General features: G+C 57.3%; 1 protein-coding gene across 1 annotated transcript; it reads left to right on the forward strand.

Annotated features, from left to right (window-relative positions):
• The first annotated feature begins 10,527 nt into the window (after positions 1 to 10,527).
• TMEM61 (transmembrane protein 61) lies at positions 10,528 to 19,079 on the forward strand. The gene is made up of 4 exons (XM_062190087.1): positions 10,528 to 10,599; positions 10,782 to 10,966; positions 15,386 to 15,793; positions 18,860 to 19,079. Exons 1-4 carry the CDS (start codon positions 10,528 to 10,530, stop codon positions 19,077 to 19,079), a joined length of 885 nt encoding a protein of 294 aa, XP_062046071.1.
• Positions 19,080 to 19,114: the final 35 nt, after the last annotated feature.

Below are 19,114 nucleotides of genomic sequence, written 5' to 3' on the forward strand. Positions count from 1 at the left end.
TAATGGAATAGAAGCCCCAACTGGCCAAGTTTTCTCCAGTTGCCTGGGGAGTCACCATGATCAAGGGGCCTTTAGTTGTTCCACAGAATGATCTGGGAGCTTCCAGAGTGAGGAGAACCAAACACATCCAGGAACTGTTTGCAAAATGACCTAAGGGACCTAGTGCCAGAGTCCCAGGGTGTTGTGGGCAGGGGCAAGGAGACCTGTGGGGAGCAGGTGGGCTGCTGTGGCCTCATCTGGGAAGGGACTGGTAAGCAGGTGAGGTCAGATCTTGCCTCCAAAGTCGGAGCTTTCCCCACGGCTCAGATCTCGGTGCTAACAGTTGTGGGCAGAGGGACCCCGGCTGGGAGTGTCCCAGGCTCTTCCCTCCATGCATGAAAGAGCTGAAGGGGGAGGCATAAAGACGACAGCAAAGCAGGCTTTGTTTAGAGGAAATGAAGTAGAGGCAAGCTAGAGAGAGAGCGAGAGTGAGAAAGAGAATAACAGAGAAACAAGCTTCAGGATTTTTTTAAATTTAAAATCTCTCTTTTTTTCCTAAAGATTCATTTATTTATCTGAAAGGTAGAGTTAGAGAGAAGGAAAGGCAGAAAGAGAGAGAGATCTTCCAGTCACTGGGTCACTCTCCAAATGGTAGTAACATCTGGGGCTGGGTCAGGCCGAAGCCAGGAGCCAGGAGCTTCCTCTGGGCCTCTCACATGGGTGCAGGGACCCAAGAGCTTGGGCCATCTTCTGCTACTTTTCCAGGAGTACTAGCAAGGAGCTGGATTGGAAGTGGAGCAGCCAGGACTTGAACTTGTGCCCATAGGAGATGCTGGTGTTGCAGGTGGAGGTTTAACCCCCTCTGCAGCAACGCTGGCCTCCAGGCCATCCTTTTATACACTCAGCAGACATAGGGGGTGCCTGAGGTGGGGCTTGATTGAATAGTCAAAGAGGGAGGAGTGTTTGGCAACTTTATGTTTTGGCCAAGGTCATTTTGTTATGATGATATTATAATGACATAAAGGTCATCATACACAGAGCCTGCAGCCTGTTTGGGTATTTCCAGCTGTGTCTGCTACTTGGAAGGTGGAGAGCTTGCTGAAATGCGGGAGGCAGGTTTGGGAGGTAAATAGAAAGCAGGGTTGAATGGCATAGACTGGGCTGTCACACAGGGCAGGCTAGGCTGCCGTTTCGGGGCAGGTCAGGGCCACTGCGTTGGCCAGCGGAGCTACCCTGCAGCAGGTGGCCGGAGCCATCACACCGCGGTCTGCCCTGCTGTGCCAGCTGCTGGAGCTCTTAGACCTCAGCTCTTCTCTGCCAGCCACCTACCTGCTTCTATGGCAACCCTCTGAATGACTGATGGAGAGACGGAGGCCTGGGGGGGAGGACTTGGCCAGCGGCACTTGCAGGCTAATGGCAGGGTTGGGAGTAACAACAGAGCATTCATGCCTATCGGCAGCCTTAGATGCCATCACGCCTGAGCTATCATTTAGCTGCTGCGAACTCAGGCCCAGAAAGCACCGCAAGGAATTGCTTTTCTACCAGACCTGGCGGTGCTACCTCCCATGTCCCGGGCTGGCGGAGGTGCACAGGGACAGGGGGCTTAGAGGGAAAAGGATGACTTAGTTTGAATGGGCCAAGTGCAAAGACCTCATGGGATATCGGTTGTTGGGTGAGTGAGGCTGGGGCAGGGTGGTGGATTGACACAGGGGGCAGGAGCTGAGGCAGGAAAAGATTTTAGAAGTCCTGGAAGAGACAGGAGGTGATGCCTGAAGAACTCCCAGACATCGATAAAAAAAAACACTGACTCGGAGCTAGCACTGTGGCATAGCGGGTAAAGCTGCCGACTGCGGCCCCAGCATCTCATATGGGCGCCGATTTGAGTCCTGGCTGCTCTACTTCCAACTCAGCTCCCTGCTAATGGCCTGAGAAAGACAGTGCAGGATGGCCCAAGTATTTGGGCTCTTGACACCCCCATGGGAGACCTGGAGGAGGCTCCGGACTCCTGGCTCCTTCCTGGCTTTGGCCTGACCCAGTCTTGGCCATTGCAGCCATCTGGGGGAATGAACCAGCAGATGAAAGGTCTCCCTCTGTCTCTCTTCCTCTCTCTTTGTAACTCTGACTTTCAAACAAATAAGCACATCTTTCTTTCTTTTTTGAAAAGCACTGACTCAATAACCAAATACAGTCCAGGATTTCTGTGAGATTTGGGAGGGGACTTGTGGGTTAGTCTGAGTGAGAAGAGGAGGAAGAAGGAGAGCTCAGAAGGACCCTCGATTTCTGACCGATTTCTGAGGCTGGGAGTGAGCACGACTTGGCCAAGGCCACCTCACGGTCAGGACCAAATCCAGGGCCTCTCGTCCAGCCCACTTCCTGCCCACTCACACCAGCACTGGGCCTCAACACTGGCCGCTGGGCCCACTCTATCCTTCTAGAGCATCTATAAACAGGACCTGAGTGCCCCTCGGCCCCCCTGGAGTCGGGGCTGCCACCTGCCCCACCTCCACAGACCCTGGGCTCCCAGCCTTTGTCCAGGCTCCTGAGCCTTCCTCCTCCCAGTGCTTGTGGCTTCCCAAGCTCCAGGCTGCTGGATACCCTGGGCCTTGCCAGCACAGAGGCCCCAGAATAGCTGGGCTGACTCACAGGGCAGAAAGCATCACCCAAGGAAGCCACAGCCTTGAGTCCGTGGATCCTTTTCTTCCAGGAATCGGCAGGGCCACAGGGGTGATTGGCGCCCCGGCAAGGGCACTCCACCGGCTGGGTGGTAGGGGGCAGCTCCCAGGGGCTCAAGTGTCATCTTGGCCCCAGTGACCCCACTTGGGACCCCCTGGGGATCTCGGGGCACCTCCTAGCCCTTCATGCTCCCACCACCCAGTCTGTGTGCTCCTTCTCCCGTTTGTTTGCCAAGTATTTATGGCACTATGCACCAAGCCTCCCCTAGGCGCTGGAACTCTTTGGACAAAACAGACAAAGATACTTGTTCTCAAGAACTTAACATTTGAAGAGAGTATGCTTAAGAGGACTCTGCATCATTTTACTTTTTCATATATATCCTGAGTGGGAGGGTACTGAGCCTTGGTGCTGGATGGAACTGAGTTGAAACCTGCCCTGTTTGTTTATTTTTTAAAGATGAGAGACAGAGTTACACACAGAGAGAAGGAGAGATGGAGAGAGAGAGAGGTCTTCCACCTGTTAGTTCATTCCCCAAATGGCTGCAATGGAGTTGGGCCAATCCAGGGACTTCTTCTGGGTCTCCTGTGTGGGTGCAGGGGCCATCTTCTGCTGCTTTTCCAGGCACGTTAGCAGGGAGCTGGATCGGAAGTGGAGCAGCCAGGACTCAAACTGGGGTCCATAGCTGGCCCATGCTCTGTTCATTTTTTTCCCTAAGATTTATTTATTTGAAATGCAGAATGAGAGAGAAAGAGAGAGAGAGAGAGCGCACAAGAGTGAGTGCCCATTCACTGGTTCACTCCCCAAATGGCTGAAACAGCCAGGCTTGGGGAGGGTCACACTGAAGCTAGGAGCCGGGAACTCCATCCCAATCTCCAGTGTGTTCTGGAGGGCCCTTGGGCCGTCATCTGCTGCCTTCTGAGGTGCGTTAGCAGGAAGCTAGATCCGAAGCGGAACAGCTGGGACTTGAACTGGTGCTCTGATGTGGGGCGCCCGTGTCACAGGCGGCCACGGAAGCTGCTGCACCAGCACGCTGGCCCCGCCTGCTCTGTCCTGTGATCTTGCACCTTCCGACTCCTCTCAGCCTGAGTTCCCCCAATCCCCAAGTGCAAATAAAAATTCCTGCCCAACTCTTGGTTACACACGGCATTAACCCTGTGGTCTAGTGAGCCCACTTGTGGGTTCCCCCAAGGAAAACGGAAACACGCGTTCACCCAGCAATTTGTTCAGGAATGTTCCACGCACTAGCACTCAGAACAGTCAAGAAGCTGGAACAACTCAAATACGTGTCAGTGCATGAGTAGGTAAGCAAAACGCAGGACAATGCTTTCCTGTTATCTGCGGGTTAGCTCCTGCGGTATTGGTTGCCCTCGGCCAACAGTGCTTAGAAAACCTTAAAGGAAGATTTGAAAAGCAAATTCATAAGTTTCAATTGCATGCTAATTATGATAAGTGTTGTGATGAAATCTTGTACCATCCTACTCCTTCTGGCCCTGTGCCGACCGGGATTTGAACCAGGCCTTTGTCCAGTGCATCCACACCGTGTATACTACCTGCCCAGTAGTCACTCAGTAGCTATCTTGGTTATCAGAATGACTGTCATGGTACTGCAGTGCTATGTTCAAATAACACTTGCTTATGTAATAATGGCCCCAAAGCACAAGATGAGTGATGTTGGCAATTTTCTCAGAATATTGTTACACTTATTCAATTTTATCAGTAGTATTATTGTTAATCTCTTACTGTCCTGATTTGCAAGTTATACTTTGTCATAGGCATGTGCCTACAGGAGAAATCAAAGTATATGTAGGATTCAGTGCTGTCTGTGGCCTCTGGCATCCACTGAGGGTCTTGCACTGTCCCCCACAGATAAGAAGGGGCTTCCGGGGCAGCACGTGGCTCACTTGGTTAATCCTCCACCTGCAGTGCCGGCATCCCATATGGGCACTGAGTTCTAGTCCCGGTTGCTCCTCTTCCAGTCCAGCTCTCTGCTGTGGCCTGGGAGGGCAGTGGAGGATGGCCCAAGTGCTTGGGCTCTGCACCCGCATGGGAGACCAGGAGGAAGCACCTAGCTCCTGACTTCAGATCAGTGCCGCGCTGGCCGTGGTGGCCATTTGGGAGATGAACCAAAGGAAGGAAGACCTTTCTCTCTGTCTCTCTCTCACTGTCTATAACTCTACATGTCAAATAAATAAAAATAAAAAAAGAAGGGGCTCCTGTATATTCATACAGGGAAATATTGCTCAGCAGTAATAAAGAATGCTGTCCTGATATGGCTGAAACATCACAGGCCAAGTAAATACATCAGGCACAAAAAACCCCCATCTCTCACATTTCCGTTTATAAGAAATGTCCAGAATAGGAAAATCCACAGAGACAGAAAGTAGGTTAGCGACGGAACTGGGGTTTGGCAGTTTCCGGGGGTGATGGAGCGTTCTGATACAGACGATGGTGCTGGACGGACAACTGCGTGAATGTGCTAAAAGCCACCGCACTGTGGATTTAAATGGGTGTCTTCTGGTCCACAAATTGGCTCTCAGTAAAAGCTGTAGAGGGAGAAAACCCTTCTACCTGCCGGTTCACTTCCCACAATGCCTACAACAGCCTTGTCCGAGCCAAAGCCAGGAGCTGGGAACTCAACAGGGTGTCCCACGTCGGTGGCAGCGGCCGAAGTAGTTGAGCATCCCCTGCTGCCTTCCAGCGGGCCCATCAGCAGGGAGCTGGAACAGAGAGCAGAGCCAGGACTCTGATAGAGGAGGCAGGTGTCCCAGTGGTGTCTTCACCGCGGTGCCAATCGCCTGCCCTTTTCAGAGGCCTGAAGGGAGAGGCAAGTTTGACTGGAGGGACGCTTTCCATTGCCAAGTTGGGTGGGACAGCCCAGGGCGCAGAGAGCATCCTCCTGGCTGACAACCGGCAAGGCAAGGAGGACACGGACCCTCCAGTGCCAAGGCCCTGAGTGAGCCTGGAAGCAGATCCACCCCAGAGCCTCTAGCCGCAGCCCTGGTGATACCCTCCTCCCCCCAGCAGAGGACCCTGTTAAACCCAGCAGGACTTTAGACCTCTGCAGCTGTGGGATAGTAAATAGAGGTTATTTTAAACTGCTGAGGTGGGGGGAATGTGTTAGGTAACAACAGAAAACTAATAAGGTTCCCTTTTCTCTAGGGAGAAACATCGCCCCTATTTCACAGTAAACAGGCTCAGAGAGGCACAGTCACCTGCCCAGATTGCACAGCACATAGGTGATGGGACTGACTCGCAGTCTAGAACAGGGGCTGGCATTTCCTGTAAAGGTGCAGGCAGTAACTAGTTTGAGCTTAGGGGGACACATGGTTTCTGTCACTCTACTGAATTCTGACATTGTAGCACAAACGAATATGTAAGAATGAGGGTGGCCGTATCCCAGTAAAATGCTATAGATGCTAAAATTTCAGTTGCATAAAATTTCCATGTGTCACGAAGTCTTCTTCTTTGGATTTTTTTCAACCATTAAAACAAGTAAAGCCCATTTTCAGGTGGCAGATCATAAAAACTGGACAGAGGGCCAGATTTGGTCTGTGGGACATAGCTCCTGGCACCCCTGGGTGCCTGCCTCCTAGCTCAAGATGTCAGGGTTCTTCCCAGTAGCTAAGGGGCTGGGCAAAGGACAGCAGGGCTCCGGACAGCAGGGCTCTGCGTCTGAGTCCCTGCTGTGTTTCAGGTTTGCTGTGTGTCTCTGGGTCACTCATTTTCCTTTTCTGGGCCTGTACATCAAGGCAGCTTTCAAAGCTTTTCTCTATCTATCCCCCACACCAGGACTTTTTCCCGAGAGAGAGAGAGAGAGAGAGAGAGAGAGAGATCTTCCATCCACTGATTCACTCTCTAAATGGCTGCAACAGGACAAAGCCAGGAGCAGGAACTCCATTTGGTCTCCACATGGGTGAATGGCAGGTGCTCAGGCACTTGGGCCATCTTCCGCTGCCTTATCAGGCTCATTAGCAGGGAGCTGGACCAGAAGTGGAGCAGCCGGGACTCTAAGTGCATTCTGATATGGAATGCTGCCACTGCAAGAGGCGGATTACCCCACTGTGCCCCAGTGCCAGCCCCAACACAGAACTACTGCATCAAAAGCTGACCAAAGGGCTCCTGCTGCCGCTGGCTGGGAGCGCGGCCAGGCTCCTGCCCGCTGGCTCCTGCTCCGCCTTTGGGAGCAGCCCCAGAGTCTCTCTGCAGGGCACTGCCTTTGAACCAGCCCCTCTCCGGATCCTGAATGAGAAACAGACTTTCTCTACCTCTGCACTTGACATCTGGGGCTGGGTAATTCTTTCTTGGAGGAGCTGTTACGACTAGATGCCAATAGCAACCCAAACTGTCTCCACACATTGCCAAAGTCACTTGGGAGGGTGAGGTTGATCGCAGTGGCCTAAGCCACCTCTTTTATGATGTGGACCTCTGAATCCTATTATTTTTTTGGTGTTAAGGAATAAACGGAGAGACTTTTTTTTGAAAGCTTTATGTATTTATTTTGAAAGTCAGAGTTACACACACACACACACACAGAGATCTTCCTTTCACTGGTTCACTCCCCAGATGGTTGCAATGGCCAGTACTGGGCCAGGCTGAAGCCAGGAGCTAGGAGCTTCATCCGGGTCTCCCACATGGGTTCCAAGCACTCAGGCCATCTTCCACTGCTTTCCCAGGTGCATTAGCAGGGAGCTGGATCAGAAATGGAGCAGCATGGACATGAACCAGTGCCCATAAGGGATGCTGGTGTTGCAGGCAGTGGCTTTACCTGCTATACCACAGCGCCGACCCTGAGACTTTAAAGACACTGTCGCTCCTGACTTGACCAGACCAGGCTGCACTGCCAGGAGACACTGAGCCTGTTCCCTCCCTGTGGAGACAGGGCACAGAGAGCCCCCATTGCATGTCCCATGCTGCTTGCCACATAAAGTCACGGTGGGCCTACTGTGTGCTGCTGTGAGATGGCGAGGCCACAGGGACAGGGCACAAGATGTCCGTGTCTGCCTCTGAGAGACATTCAGTAGGGGAGCCAGACACAGAAGCAGTTAATTAGAGTGCAGTGAAAAATAAAAAGCTGTTTATGGTAGCTTGTGTTCGATGAAAAACCGGTGTGCCGTGCACGAGCCAATGTTTGTCAGATACACATGTGGCCGGTTGTGTCTGGCCAGGGGTGAGTCTGAAGTCCCTGGAAAAGGACACCAGACCCTTGTCCTGGAGACAGGAGGTGGGGAGGAGGCTTTTCCAAGACCACAGATCGTTTCCTGCTTACAGAAGAATGGCACTGGCAGGGACAGCTGCTCTCTGATGAGTCCAACACTGTATGATAATTCATTTAGCCCTCCCAGCAACCCTGGGGCCCTCTGGTTCCAGGGATGATGCTTCATTCCTTCTCCACGGCTGGCTGCTTTTCGGGAGCATTTCGCTGGAGGCCATTCTTCCACCTGTCATGAAGAGGGACCACATCACGCTGCCCTGGGACACCGAGAGGTCCACGGAGAAGGTGACCCGTGAGCTGAGTTTCTGAGGAAGCTCATGAGCTTACCAGGAGAAGCCGGTGCGGGGGTGGGTGCTGTACCAGCAACACAGCAGACAGCAACACAGGGACACAGCAGAGTGGCACAGTGGGGAGCACAGGAAACCAAGCTTGGGCGTGCCCGGGACCTGCTCACAAAGCCAGCGTGCTCAGGAGCTGAGGTGGGTATTCTGAGGGCGATGAGGAGCCACTGAGAGCTTTAGGCCAGTGACAGTCTGGTCAGGAAGCTCAAGCTGGTGTGTGTGATGGGCAGGCGGCTCTGGGGACAGACAGGCCGGGGAGGCAGTAGCAGCAGCCCACGCTGTAACTGGGGAAGGGGCAATGTGGTAAAAATGGAAAAGTGCACAGGCTCTGGAAGATCCAGATGCAGGTGGATCCAGCACCTCTTCTCCCCACTTCCCCGCTTCGGAGCTGAGAACCGTGGGCAACGCCCTTCTCTCCAAACCTCCGGGACTTGACCTGCAATGAGTGGGTACCAGCGACAGCCCCTTCCCTGCCTGCCCCCTTGAGGCAGAAGCTGGTGACCAGTTTTCTCTGAGTGGCCCAGCTGCTTGTTCGCCGAGGGTCTGCAGGTGCATCCCAGCTTGCGAGCTCACCACCGTGCCTGAGTATCACGCAGACCTGGAGGCTGGACCAGTTCACCTGGGAGGGGGAGGAAGAAGATGGAGCCAGAGAAATGGGCCAGATCCCTGGATCCCCATTAGTCCCAACTAGCCGCTCTGGTCCCAGGTGGGCCGGGTCTGGCTGGATCCAGGTGTGAACTGCATCACACCTGCTCCCTGCTCCCGGGGTGGGATTGGGGTCACCATGGACTAGGGGAGATTCCTAAATGGAGCCACCATGTCATGTGACAGCAGAGCCAGGCTGGCTCCCCAGGGGATAAGATCTAACAGAGTCCTCATGACAACCCTGGTGAGGAGCTACCATTGTTTCCATTTTATAGACAACGAGATCACAGCTTCAAGAGAAGAATGTGGGGGCTGGCGCTGTTGCGTAGCGGGTAAAGCCGCCACCTGCAGTGCTGACGTCCCATATGGTGCCGGTTCAAGTCCCAGCTGCTCCACTTCTGATCCAGCTCTCTGCTGTGGCCTGGAAAAGCAGTAGAAGATGGCCCAAGTCCCACCCACATGGGAGACCCAGAAGAAGCTCCTGGCTCCTGGCTTCGGATCAGCGCAGCTCTGGCCTTTGCAGCCATTTGGGGAGTGAGCCAATGGATGGAAGACATCTCTCTCTCTCTCTCTACTTCTGCCTCTCTGTAAATCTGCCTTTCAAATAAATAAATAAATCTTAAAAAAAATAAAAAGAGAGAGAGAAGTACGTGGCCCGTGGCCTGTCTTCCTCTTCCAGCCTGGGAGTAGCTGATAGGACAGAAATCACCACCTGGCCAATTCTGTGGCCCTAGTTTCCAGCCTGGGCCAGGAGGCTCCAGTTTCAGCCATGCTTGGGTGTATCCCAGCAACTTCATCCTGCCCAGGCCCGGACCTCAGCCTGGGGTGGGGGAGAGGACACACACACACACACACAGCACCCCCATCTGCTGGATCACTCCCCAGATGCCTGGAGCTGGGCTGGGCTGAAGTTGGGAGCCAGGAACCCAATCAAATCACTCTCATGCTGCGAGGCAGGAGCTCAGCACCTTGGCTGGGCCCTGGGAGGGTCTCTTATAACCAACGATGGACTTACGCCCTTGCAGAAATGAGTGGGGCTGAATGATCCACGGCCTTAGCTGCCCACTCACTTCTCCCCTGACCCACAGGGCTGCCAGTGGCCTCTGGTTCCAGATGTTGCCCACCTCTGGAATAGGCAAGTTGAAGGAGGCCTGCCGGGTTCCTGGCTTGGCTCAGCTGCTTCTGAGCCCCAAGGGCTTGCCCAGGCCACTGTCCCTCCCTGAGCCTGTCTCTGTGCACACAGACGGCACACCGAGGGACGGGGAGACAAGGTGACAGCTGAAACACTGTCCCAGAGGAAGCATTGGTGCTCGGAGCGCTCCAGGGCTCCGGGCTGGAAGGCGTCCTCGGGCCCGAGAGTCTGGGAACAGGGGGCCTGGGCCCTGCGGCTAACCTGCCCTGTGGCTCCGACCTTCCGCTGTCCATGTCGCTGGGCTGGAGGAGGAGGTGGCCACCACAGCTCCAGGGGGAAGCCTTGGCATGGCTGGAGGCAGCCTGGCTCCAGTCCCCTGATTGGTTGGAGCAGCAGAAAAATGCAAAACCCAGACCCTAACAGACCCTGGAACTGGCTCCCTTGACGTGCACAGGTGCGAGCTGGGGACGCCCGAACTCCCCTGTTGGGGGTCCGGAGGAGCAGGTCAGACCTCTGCAGCTAGGCAGCGACCTGGGAGGGCCTGGATGCGGGTCTTCGCCAAGAACGCCTTATGCTCTGTCACGCTGGCTGGGGGCTTTGCTCTCCGACTGACCACGGTGAGAAGAAAAAGGCCCTCACGGTTACATCCGCGCTGTAGGCGGGAGACTTGCCGCTTCAGGCCTCAGTTTCCCTGTGTGTAGACTGGGAGGAGGAGGCCGCCTTGCCGCCACCCCCGCCCCAAGGACTGACATTCCCAGCGGTTCCCGGGATGGCCCCGCCGCCCCGCCTCTCCCGCCAGGCCCAGTCGCGCTGTCGCTTTAAGTTCGGGCGGAGCGGGAGTGGCTGGCGACTGGGCACCTGGAGCCGCCCAAGCCACGGCCACCGGGAGTCGCGGGACCCGCGAGCCATAAGGACGCGTCTGGGAGGAGAGTTGGGGGCGGACAGCGCTCCCGGCTTGCGGCGGGCACCTCGCGAGCAGAGGACGTAGCCGGGCTCGGCGCCCCGACGGCCAGAGGGAGAGCGGCCCAGCCCCTGGAGGGACCGCCACCCGCCCACCTCCACGCGCCCCGGGACGGGGTAAGCGTCCTTCTCGCCCTGGTTTGCGACATCTCGGCGGCTTCTAGTGCCCGTCCCTTAAGCTTGGCCGCAGTGGCTTGCGGGCAACCTCCGCCTGGGCTCTTACTTGCGGGGTGGCCTCGGTTTCCCTGGTGGTTAGAAAGGGCTGGGTCAGCCCAGTTCTTGCTCAGAGTTTCGATCTTCATGGAAACTGGCACCCAAGCGCCCTTCTTGGTCACCTGGAGTCGAGACGGGGGCACTGCGTAGCCCCTGGCTCTGAGGGGCTTCCTAACCCTGACTGTCCCTGCAGGCTGGCCCTGGTGCTGGCAGGTGCCGTAAGATGGAGGGTGCCGACAGGTACTAACTGCTGCTGTGAAAAGAAAAAGCCTAGTGCTAGGAGAGTAAGTGTTTCCATGTATTTCTTTTTAAAGATTTATTTATTTAAATGAAAGAGTTACACAGAGAGGAGGAAATTCAGAGAGAGATTTTCCATTTGCTGGTTCACTCCCCAATTGGCTGATCTGAAGGCAGGAGCCAGGAGCTTCTTCTGGGTCTCCCGCGTGGGTGCAGGGGCCCAAGGACTTGGGCCATCTTTCATGGCTTTCTCAGGCCACAGGAAAGAGCTGGATCGGAAGAGGAGCAGCTGGGACTCGAACCGGCACCCATATGGGATGCCAGTACCACAGGCGGAGGATTAACCTACTGTGCCACAGTGCCGGCCCCTCCATGTATTTTAATCTTCACAGGCAATCTGGTGGTGCTGTGCCCACTTCACAGAGCAGAGCACTGAGGCTGCAGGAGCTAGATGGCATGCCCAGTGTGGGAGCAGAGCCCGGCCTCTGGGTGTCACGCTACCTCACCTACAGCTGGCGTCTCCTCTATAGATTTGAGCTCAGACAGGCGGAACGGGCTGCCCAGGGTCCCAGAGCTGACAGAGTAACCCTGGTCAGAGGGGGTGACGGAGAGATCTGACCCAGCTGCCCTGGCTGGAGGGGTGGTGCTCCTGGCAGAAGGACTTCTGGGAAGGGGTGGACCTGGAACAAGGCATCCGGTGAGGGCCCTGGATTTGAGCAGAGGGCTCCTGGGTAGGAGGTTGGGGAAAGGCAGCGGGGGAGAGGCTGAAGGAGATGGGTGGGAGGGCAGTGGAGGCAAAGGCAACCTGGCAGGCCCTGAGTGAGTGCCCGGATTGGAGTGGGACTTTCCTGGGATCCGCTGAACTTCCTGCCTGTCCCCTCCACTCCCACTGGACTGGGGCTATGCCATTCCCAGGGCAGGGAGCCCTTCCTTCCTCCCGGATCAGGGTCCAGGATCTGGAGGTGCGTGGTCCTGAGAGCTGAGCTACTGCCTGAAGACCCCTTCTTGGACAGGGGCGGGGGCCAGGACCTCCTGTGGGTAGCGGGTCCCAGCCTGATCTGTAATAAAGCAAGCCACTGTAGTATAGTGGGACAGGGAATGTTGACAGCATCCAGGATGGCAGGCTGCCCTGCCTGCAGTGAGGGAGAGGGTCCCTAGGGAGGGAGGGGAACACGCACACACAGGTGACCCAGGTGGGAGCACCCTGAGGGCCACTGTGCAGGCCTGTCTGAGGCCTGGGGACCTCGAGGCCAGGAAGGAGGGCAGTACGTGGTGAGCGTGAGGGCGGCCCATGCGAAAGACGTCCACATGCACACATTGCTGCTCAGCGTGGTCCCTACCACACAGGGAGAGGCCTGGCTGTGCACACACAGAGTGACTGGCATCGGCTTAGACCTGGTTCCAAGTCCAGCACTGACCTGGGGCAAGCTGTCGCCCCAGGGGTTGTCCTGGGTTGTGTGGAGTAAGCCATGGGGCAGCTGCAAAATGCAGGGCGTGGTGCCCGGCCAGGTTTGTGCCCAGCACACCCTCTGTGTGCAGGCCAAAGGAGCAGTGGGCAGGACATGTCCCCGCAGGGCCACATGGTGACTTCTGTGTTGCATTTTTATTCTCGTCTGTGGTTCCTTCTTTTCCCCACAAGGAGCCGTGGCCACTTTCAGGCAGAGTAAAATGCCCCCCAGTCTCCTGGTGCAGGCGAGAGTCCCTGTCTCTGAACTTGGGCAGCTCCCTCGCCTCTTGGGGCTGCGTCTCCTCTTTTGTAAAATGAGCATCTTCCCAGCCCTGACCACGGGGACTCGGGCAGGTGCTGAGCGTGCAGCAGGCCTTCCCCGGGGCCCTAGCGCACAGGCGAGGGTGCCCTGTGGCTGGTTTGCTGGCGCATTTTGCACCTGCTGCCTTCTCCAGCCTTCCCGCACTGTCTGACGGGGACAGGGTGCAGGTGTAGCCGGCTTCTGCTTCTTTTTCTCCCTGCATGAGCTGCACACCAGAGGCAGGAATTCACAGGCGGGAAGTCCTAGGCACTGACAAGTGGCCTCTCTCGGCCCTTGGGCATTTTCATGTGTCCTCAGAGAAGCTTGCTTTCTTCTTCTTCTTCTTCTTTTTTTTAAGATTTATTTATTCAAAAGTCAGAGTTACACAGAGAGAGGAGAGACAGAGAGAGAGGTCTTCCATCCGCTGATTCACTCCCCAGTTGGCCACAACGGCCAGAGCTGTGCCGATCTGAAGCCAGGAGCTTCTTCTAGGTCTCCTACACAGGTGTAGGGGCCCAAGGACTTGGGCCATCTTCTACTGCTTTCCCAGGCCATAGCAGAGAGCTGGATCGAAAGTGGAGCAGCCGGGTCTCAAACCAGCGCCCATATGGGATGTGGGCACTTCAAGCCAGAGCGTTAACCCACTGCGCCACAGCGCCAGCCCCCTCAGAGAGGCTTTCTGTGGTGAGGGTTAGGCTGTCTTGGGAGGAGCCCATGGAAGCCAGCAGGCCGAGGGAAGTGTGGGGACAGTGCACAGCCTACAGACTGGCCTTGGGGACAGCCTGCTCCCAGGCTTCGGCCTCAGCTGTCTGTGTGGGCCAGGGCCAGGCCTCCTTCCAATACTCTTTTCCCGTGTGTTGCTTTCTTTCCCTGAGCCGACACTGCAGGCCAAACTTGGTATGCTGGCTTGAAAACAGCACAGCACCACGTGTGCTTCCTCCTGGTTGCCAGACGCTTGTGCTGAGCTTCTTGGATGTGTTTTAAATGGGTTAACGTTAATCATCCCACACAGAAGTCACGCCGCAGCTCACTTCCCGCTTCTTTGCTTTTTGAACATTTTGCCACATTCACTTTTTTTTTTTTTTTTTTTGACAGGCAGAGTAGACAGTGAGAGAGAGACAGAGACAGAAAGGTCTTCCTTTACCGTTGGTTCACCCTCCAATGGCTGCTGCGTCCGGTGCGCTGCGGCTGGCACACCGCGCCAATCTGAAGCCAGGAGCCAGGTGCTTCTCCTGGTCTCCCATGGGGTGCAGGGCCCAAGCACTTGGGCCATCCTCCACTGCACTCCCGGGCCACAGCAGAGAGCTGGACTGGAAGAGGGGCAACCGGGACAAAATCTGGCGCCCCGACTGGGACTAGAACCCGGGGTGCCGGCGCCTCAAGGCCGAGGATTATCCCATTGAGCCACGGTGCTGGCTGCCACATTCACTTTTTTTAAAAAAAGATTTATTTATTTTGAAAGGGGGAGAGGGAGAGGGAGAGGGAGAGGGAGAGGGAGAGGGAGAGGGAGAGGGAGAGGGAGAGGGAGAGGTCTTCCATCTGCTGCTTCACTGTCCAGCGCTAGACCAGGCCAAAACCAGGAGCCAGAAGCTACATCCAGGTCTCCCACAAAGGTGCAGGGGCGCAAACACTTGGGCTGTCTTCTGTTGCTTTTCCCCTGCCAATAGCAGAGAGCTAGATCAGAAGTGCAGCGAGCAGCCAGGACACGAAGCGGCGCCCTATGGGATGCTAGTGTTGCAGGCAGCGGCTTTCTCAGCTACGCCACAGCGCCGGCCTCACCTTTCCATTTCTTTATACTTGGACATTCAGGCCTTTTCCACATCATGGCCTCCTAGGCAAGGCCACGGTGAGCATCTCTGTGCATGACGTTTTGTCCCACGTCGTGAAGTTCACCCTCAGACTTTTCAGCGTCCTCTTTCCCCCTTGCTCCGGGTCTTCAAATATTTCCCTGCTGGATGGGGAGGGCAGTGTGGTGCCCCCATGGGCCTGGGTGGCCCACCTGTCATGTGCTCACTCTCCTGGCTCCCAGCCTCTCGTACCCAGCAAGTGACAAAGCTCCTGGCACCTGCAGAGTCCCAGAGTGAGCAGGCCGCACCTGGCCGCTCCGACCGGGCCCTGGGTGTGGTGCCAGGAACCCAACATGCATTGTTTGTGGCTTCCAGGGGGCACTGCCAAGTCTTCATCTGTGTCCCATGATCTCTCCAGGGTCTCACCATGCCCTCGCTCACGGGGGGACTGCACCCAGGCTCCCCGGGACCCGAGCGGCGGCCCACTTGCTCTTCTCTCTTCTTTGCCCTGTCCAGATGTATGACGGCCGCCGCATGGCCTCTGCCACCCGCTGTTGCATGACGGCCGGCGGCTTGGTGATTCTGGTGACCGGGACACTGTGCTTCGCCTGGTGGAGTGAAGGAGAGGCAGGTGCCCCGCCCACCCAGCAGGCCCCGCCTACCGAGCACCCCGCCCCTGCCACCCCCGGCCCCCTGCTCAGGCCGGTCAGCTTCCTCTGCTGCAGCGTTGGTGGCCTGCTGCTGCTCTGTGGCCTGCTCTGGTCCCTCAAGGCCAGCGTGCAGGGGCCGCCCCAGTGGGACCCGCGCCCTTGCCCCAGAGACCTGGACTACTGTACCATGGAGGCCTTGGACAAGAAGAGCTGCAGGTCAGCAGGGGGTTGGGGGGCCCAGTCACACAACCTGGCACTAGGCCTTCCACGACAGGGACGGATGACAAACCAGAGTAGTTAGATCTGTGAGCGTTATGCCAGCATTTCTCAATCTTTTCTCATTACCGCCTCCACTCAGTCTTCTTAGCCATTTTTTCTTAATCCTCCCAGGACATTTGAACACCACCGATGTAGTGTGTATCTGTTGTGTTCTGTGTGGATACCAGGGTGCTCCACAAAGTTTGTGAGAAATGCACGCTGTGAAACAACTCGGCTGGGATTTCAGACTGTGCTGGAGCTGTAACGAGAGCATCAGCCGGGCCCAGAGCCGGCTTGTGCCTGGTAACAGCGCAGGCATCGCCCGCGCCTTTGTGCGCTCTGCCTCCCAGGGAGGGGCCTCTGTGGTCCCCTCCTGCCCGCCTCCCTTGGTGCAGCTCGCAGGCTGGAGAGTACGGGGCCTGCTGGCTGCAGAGCCTTCTTCCACCGCTGCCCAAGCCCTGGGCTGAGGCTTGAGCTGCTGAGCCTGACCTCTGACCTCCAACCTGTGACCTCTGGGAGCCAGCCTTTGCTGCAGGGAAAACCTACCCCCAGTTAAAGGTGCAGGAGCATTCGCACTGGCGGCCTGGGCCTCCCCAGGACCAGCGAGGATGGCGTCTGGGTCCGATGGTCGCACTGCGGTGTGAGCTGACTGTTGGAGGTCAGGGCCGGTGCCTTCCTTCCTCCCGGGAGAAGACCAGCTCCCAGGCAGCGGCCAGCAGGAAGCAGGCCAGGCCTGAGACGCTCTGGCCTGGTGCCTGGCCCGCATGCATGGGGCAGGTGGCATCTGCACACACGGCACTCACCTGCATCCACCTTGTCCAGCAGGAAGCCCACCTGGGGGCCTGCTTCAGGCTCTGGGACCCCAGTGTTGGGCTCTGAAACCAGGGTGGCTGGGTGTCAAGGCAGCGGCCCGTGCGAGCTGCCCACCCTTATCCCCGTCCCCGAGATGGTGTCTGCTCAGCCCAGCTGCCCACGCAGCCCCCAGGACGCCATGGGGACACTCCTGGGCTGCTCTTGCCCAAGCACCTGGCCATCAGGTCACAGCCAGAGGCCCCCCTCTCCTGGGCCTTCCCATCCCCACGTAATTGTCTACTCCTTCTCTGTGGCCTTGACTACTGATGGAACGCGTCCTGGGCACGGGGCCTGCTCAGAGATCTGACAAGACGGTCGTGGACGGCACACAGCGCCCCTGCCCCTGGGGAGCCCGCACCCTGACTGATAGCTCCGCCCCACGACCCCCACCTTCAGTGGGGACAGCAGGCAAGACCAGGTTCAGTCTCCGCGCCTTCTTCTGTGTCCTTGTACTGGCGGCTCAGGTTTCCTGAGCCGTGTCTGAGTCCCCCTCTGACAGTCCCACTGGGGACAGCCCTTTGCCTGTGACGACGCTGGGCTCTGGAAATGGATCGGTGGGAAGTGTGTCTGCTGTCAGGGTTCTGCACACTTCCGCTTCTCCGCCAGGGCTGGGCGTTACAGCGTACAGCGTGCTCTCCGGTGTACTCCCTGACTTGACCTTCACCAGCTGGTGAGGTTCACACAAAGACAAGACCCATTTTACAGATGAGGAAACTGAGGTAGGGTGAGGTTTTAGTCAGCTTGGGAAAGAGGCGTGACGGGTGGAGTCAGCGTGAGCCTCACCATCAAGCAAAGCCAGTGTTTTAGCCCTTGGTCGACACGTGACTTCCACTCATCTGTGGTGCCCCTCCCCCGCTGCAGTGCTCAGGAATAGGAAGTGAGGTTACAGGGCCCAGGTGTGGGGTGAACACAAGTTCCTCTGCTTCCCCCACTGCGTTTGCCTCCCTTGGCTGAGGGGCAGCAAGGCCAATGCCGGGCCCCAGAGTGGGTGAGCGCCAGCCCGGGTGCAGCTGCCTGTGTGTGGAGCCCATCCGAGCAGGACAACCCCGCATATGCCACGTACCCGGAATACGCCGTGAACAGAGCCCTCCTCCCAGGAGTGTGCGGTTCCTGGTGTTTGAGGCCAGGGCCTTGGAGACTTAGGTCTGGGTAGGCCCTGCTGGCCACCAAGGCAACAGTGGGTGGCCCGAGGGCCGCTCCACACCTGCCCTCTAAGCAAACTTCCTGCTCCGGCTGAGCTCACCGGGCACCTGTGCCTGGCTGTGCCAGCTGTCACCTGCTGGGTGGCCCCAGGCAGACCCAGAGCCCAGCTCCTGTCCCCAGGCCTCGCAGAGCTGGGGAGGGGCAGGGGCGTGGCCAGCAGGTGAGAAGGGCAGGGGTTGGGGGCTCTGGCTGGCTCACCTCTTTCTGAATGCTGCCGAAGCTTTACCCAAAGTGTCTCCCCGCCCTGAAGCTGTGACATGGGGATGATGGTCCTCATTTTACAGATGAGGAGAAAGGGGTTCAGAGGTGTGAACAGAGCCCAGGTCACACAGCAATGGAACCCGGCTTACCAGCATCCGGGAGCCCTGTTCTTGGTCCTGTCCTTCCCTGCCAAGGAGGCTGGGGGCGCGGCTCTGGAGGCAAGCGCAGGCAGTCCCGTGGCCGACTTCCCATACCAGGGCCGGAAGCCTGCAGGTGCTCTGAGTCTGTCTGTCTGTCTGTCTGTCACACAGCCTGTAGACACTCGGAGTCACTCCCTGTCCTTGGAACAGCCAAGCAGGGCCAGGTGGCGGCAGAGGAGGGCACGCGGGAGCCCAGAGTGGGGAGTGGGAGAGGTGCGTGTGCATGTGCGCGTGTGCACATGGGGTGGGGGGAGTGGTAAGGAGAACAGTCTCCAAGGAGCAGCAGGGTGGGGGAGGGGCATGGGGCGGGCTGTCCCTGCGGAGACGATGGAGGAGGCTTGAGGAGTGTGGGGGGCACATGTGGGGCACGGAGGGAGAGGCGGGAGGGCCGAGGCCTGCAGGGGCTGGCTCTTGCCATGCATCAGTCATACATACGGGATACTGGGAAGCCGCCCAGGCAGGAAGGCCAGGGTGGGAAGCCTCCCTCGCCCAAGCCTCCTCCTGTTCTCTGGCACGCAGTAGGTGTCTGCACGAGCCCCTGCTAACAGCTCTTGTTCTGTGTCCCCAGGACCCCAGAGGGAGTCACCATCCCCACTTATTCGGAAGCCATGCACCGTCCACTGGCTGAGGGGCTGCCGACCCCACCTGTGTACCCCATGCAGGCAGACCTGAAGTGCAGTGCCCCGGGAGATGCCCTGCTTGGGACCCCGCCGCCCCTGCCCCCGCCCAGCTATGAGAGCGTCGTCCTTGACCTTGACGTCATTCAGGAGAGACGAGTCCTGCTCTAGGTGCTGCAGGCACAGGCTCTTAGTCGGCCCTGAAA

Source organism: Lepus europaeus, chromosome 5, assembly GCF_033115175.1.
Source record: "Lepus europaeus isolate LE1 chromosome 5, mLepTim1.pri, whole genome shotgun sequence".
Lineage (NCBI taxonomy): Eukaryota > Metazoa > Chordata > Mammalia > Lagomorpha > Leporidae > Lepus > Lepus europaeus.

Excerpts from the sequence above, each read along its gene's own strand:
- TMEM61 (XM_062190087.1), top strand. The coding sequence starts at position 10,528 with ATGCGGGTCTTCGCCAAGAACGCCTTATGCTCTGTCACGCTGGCTGGG. Across the intron at positions 10,600-10,781 it reads TTGCTCTCCGACTGACCACG|GCCCAGTCGCGCTGTCGCTT; the intron begins GTGAGAAGAAAA and ends CTCTCCCGCCAG. Across the intron at positions 15,794-18,859 it reads TTGGACAAGAAGAGCTGCAG|GACCCCAGAGGGAGTCACCA; the intron begins GTCAGCAGGGGG and ends CTGTGTCCCCAG.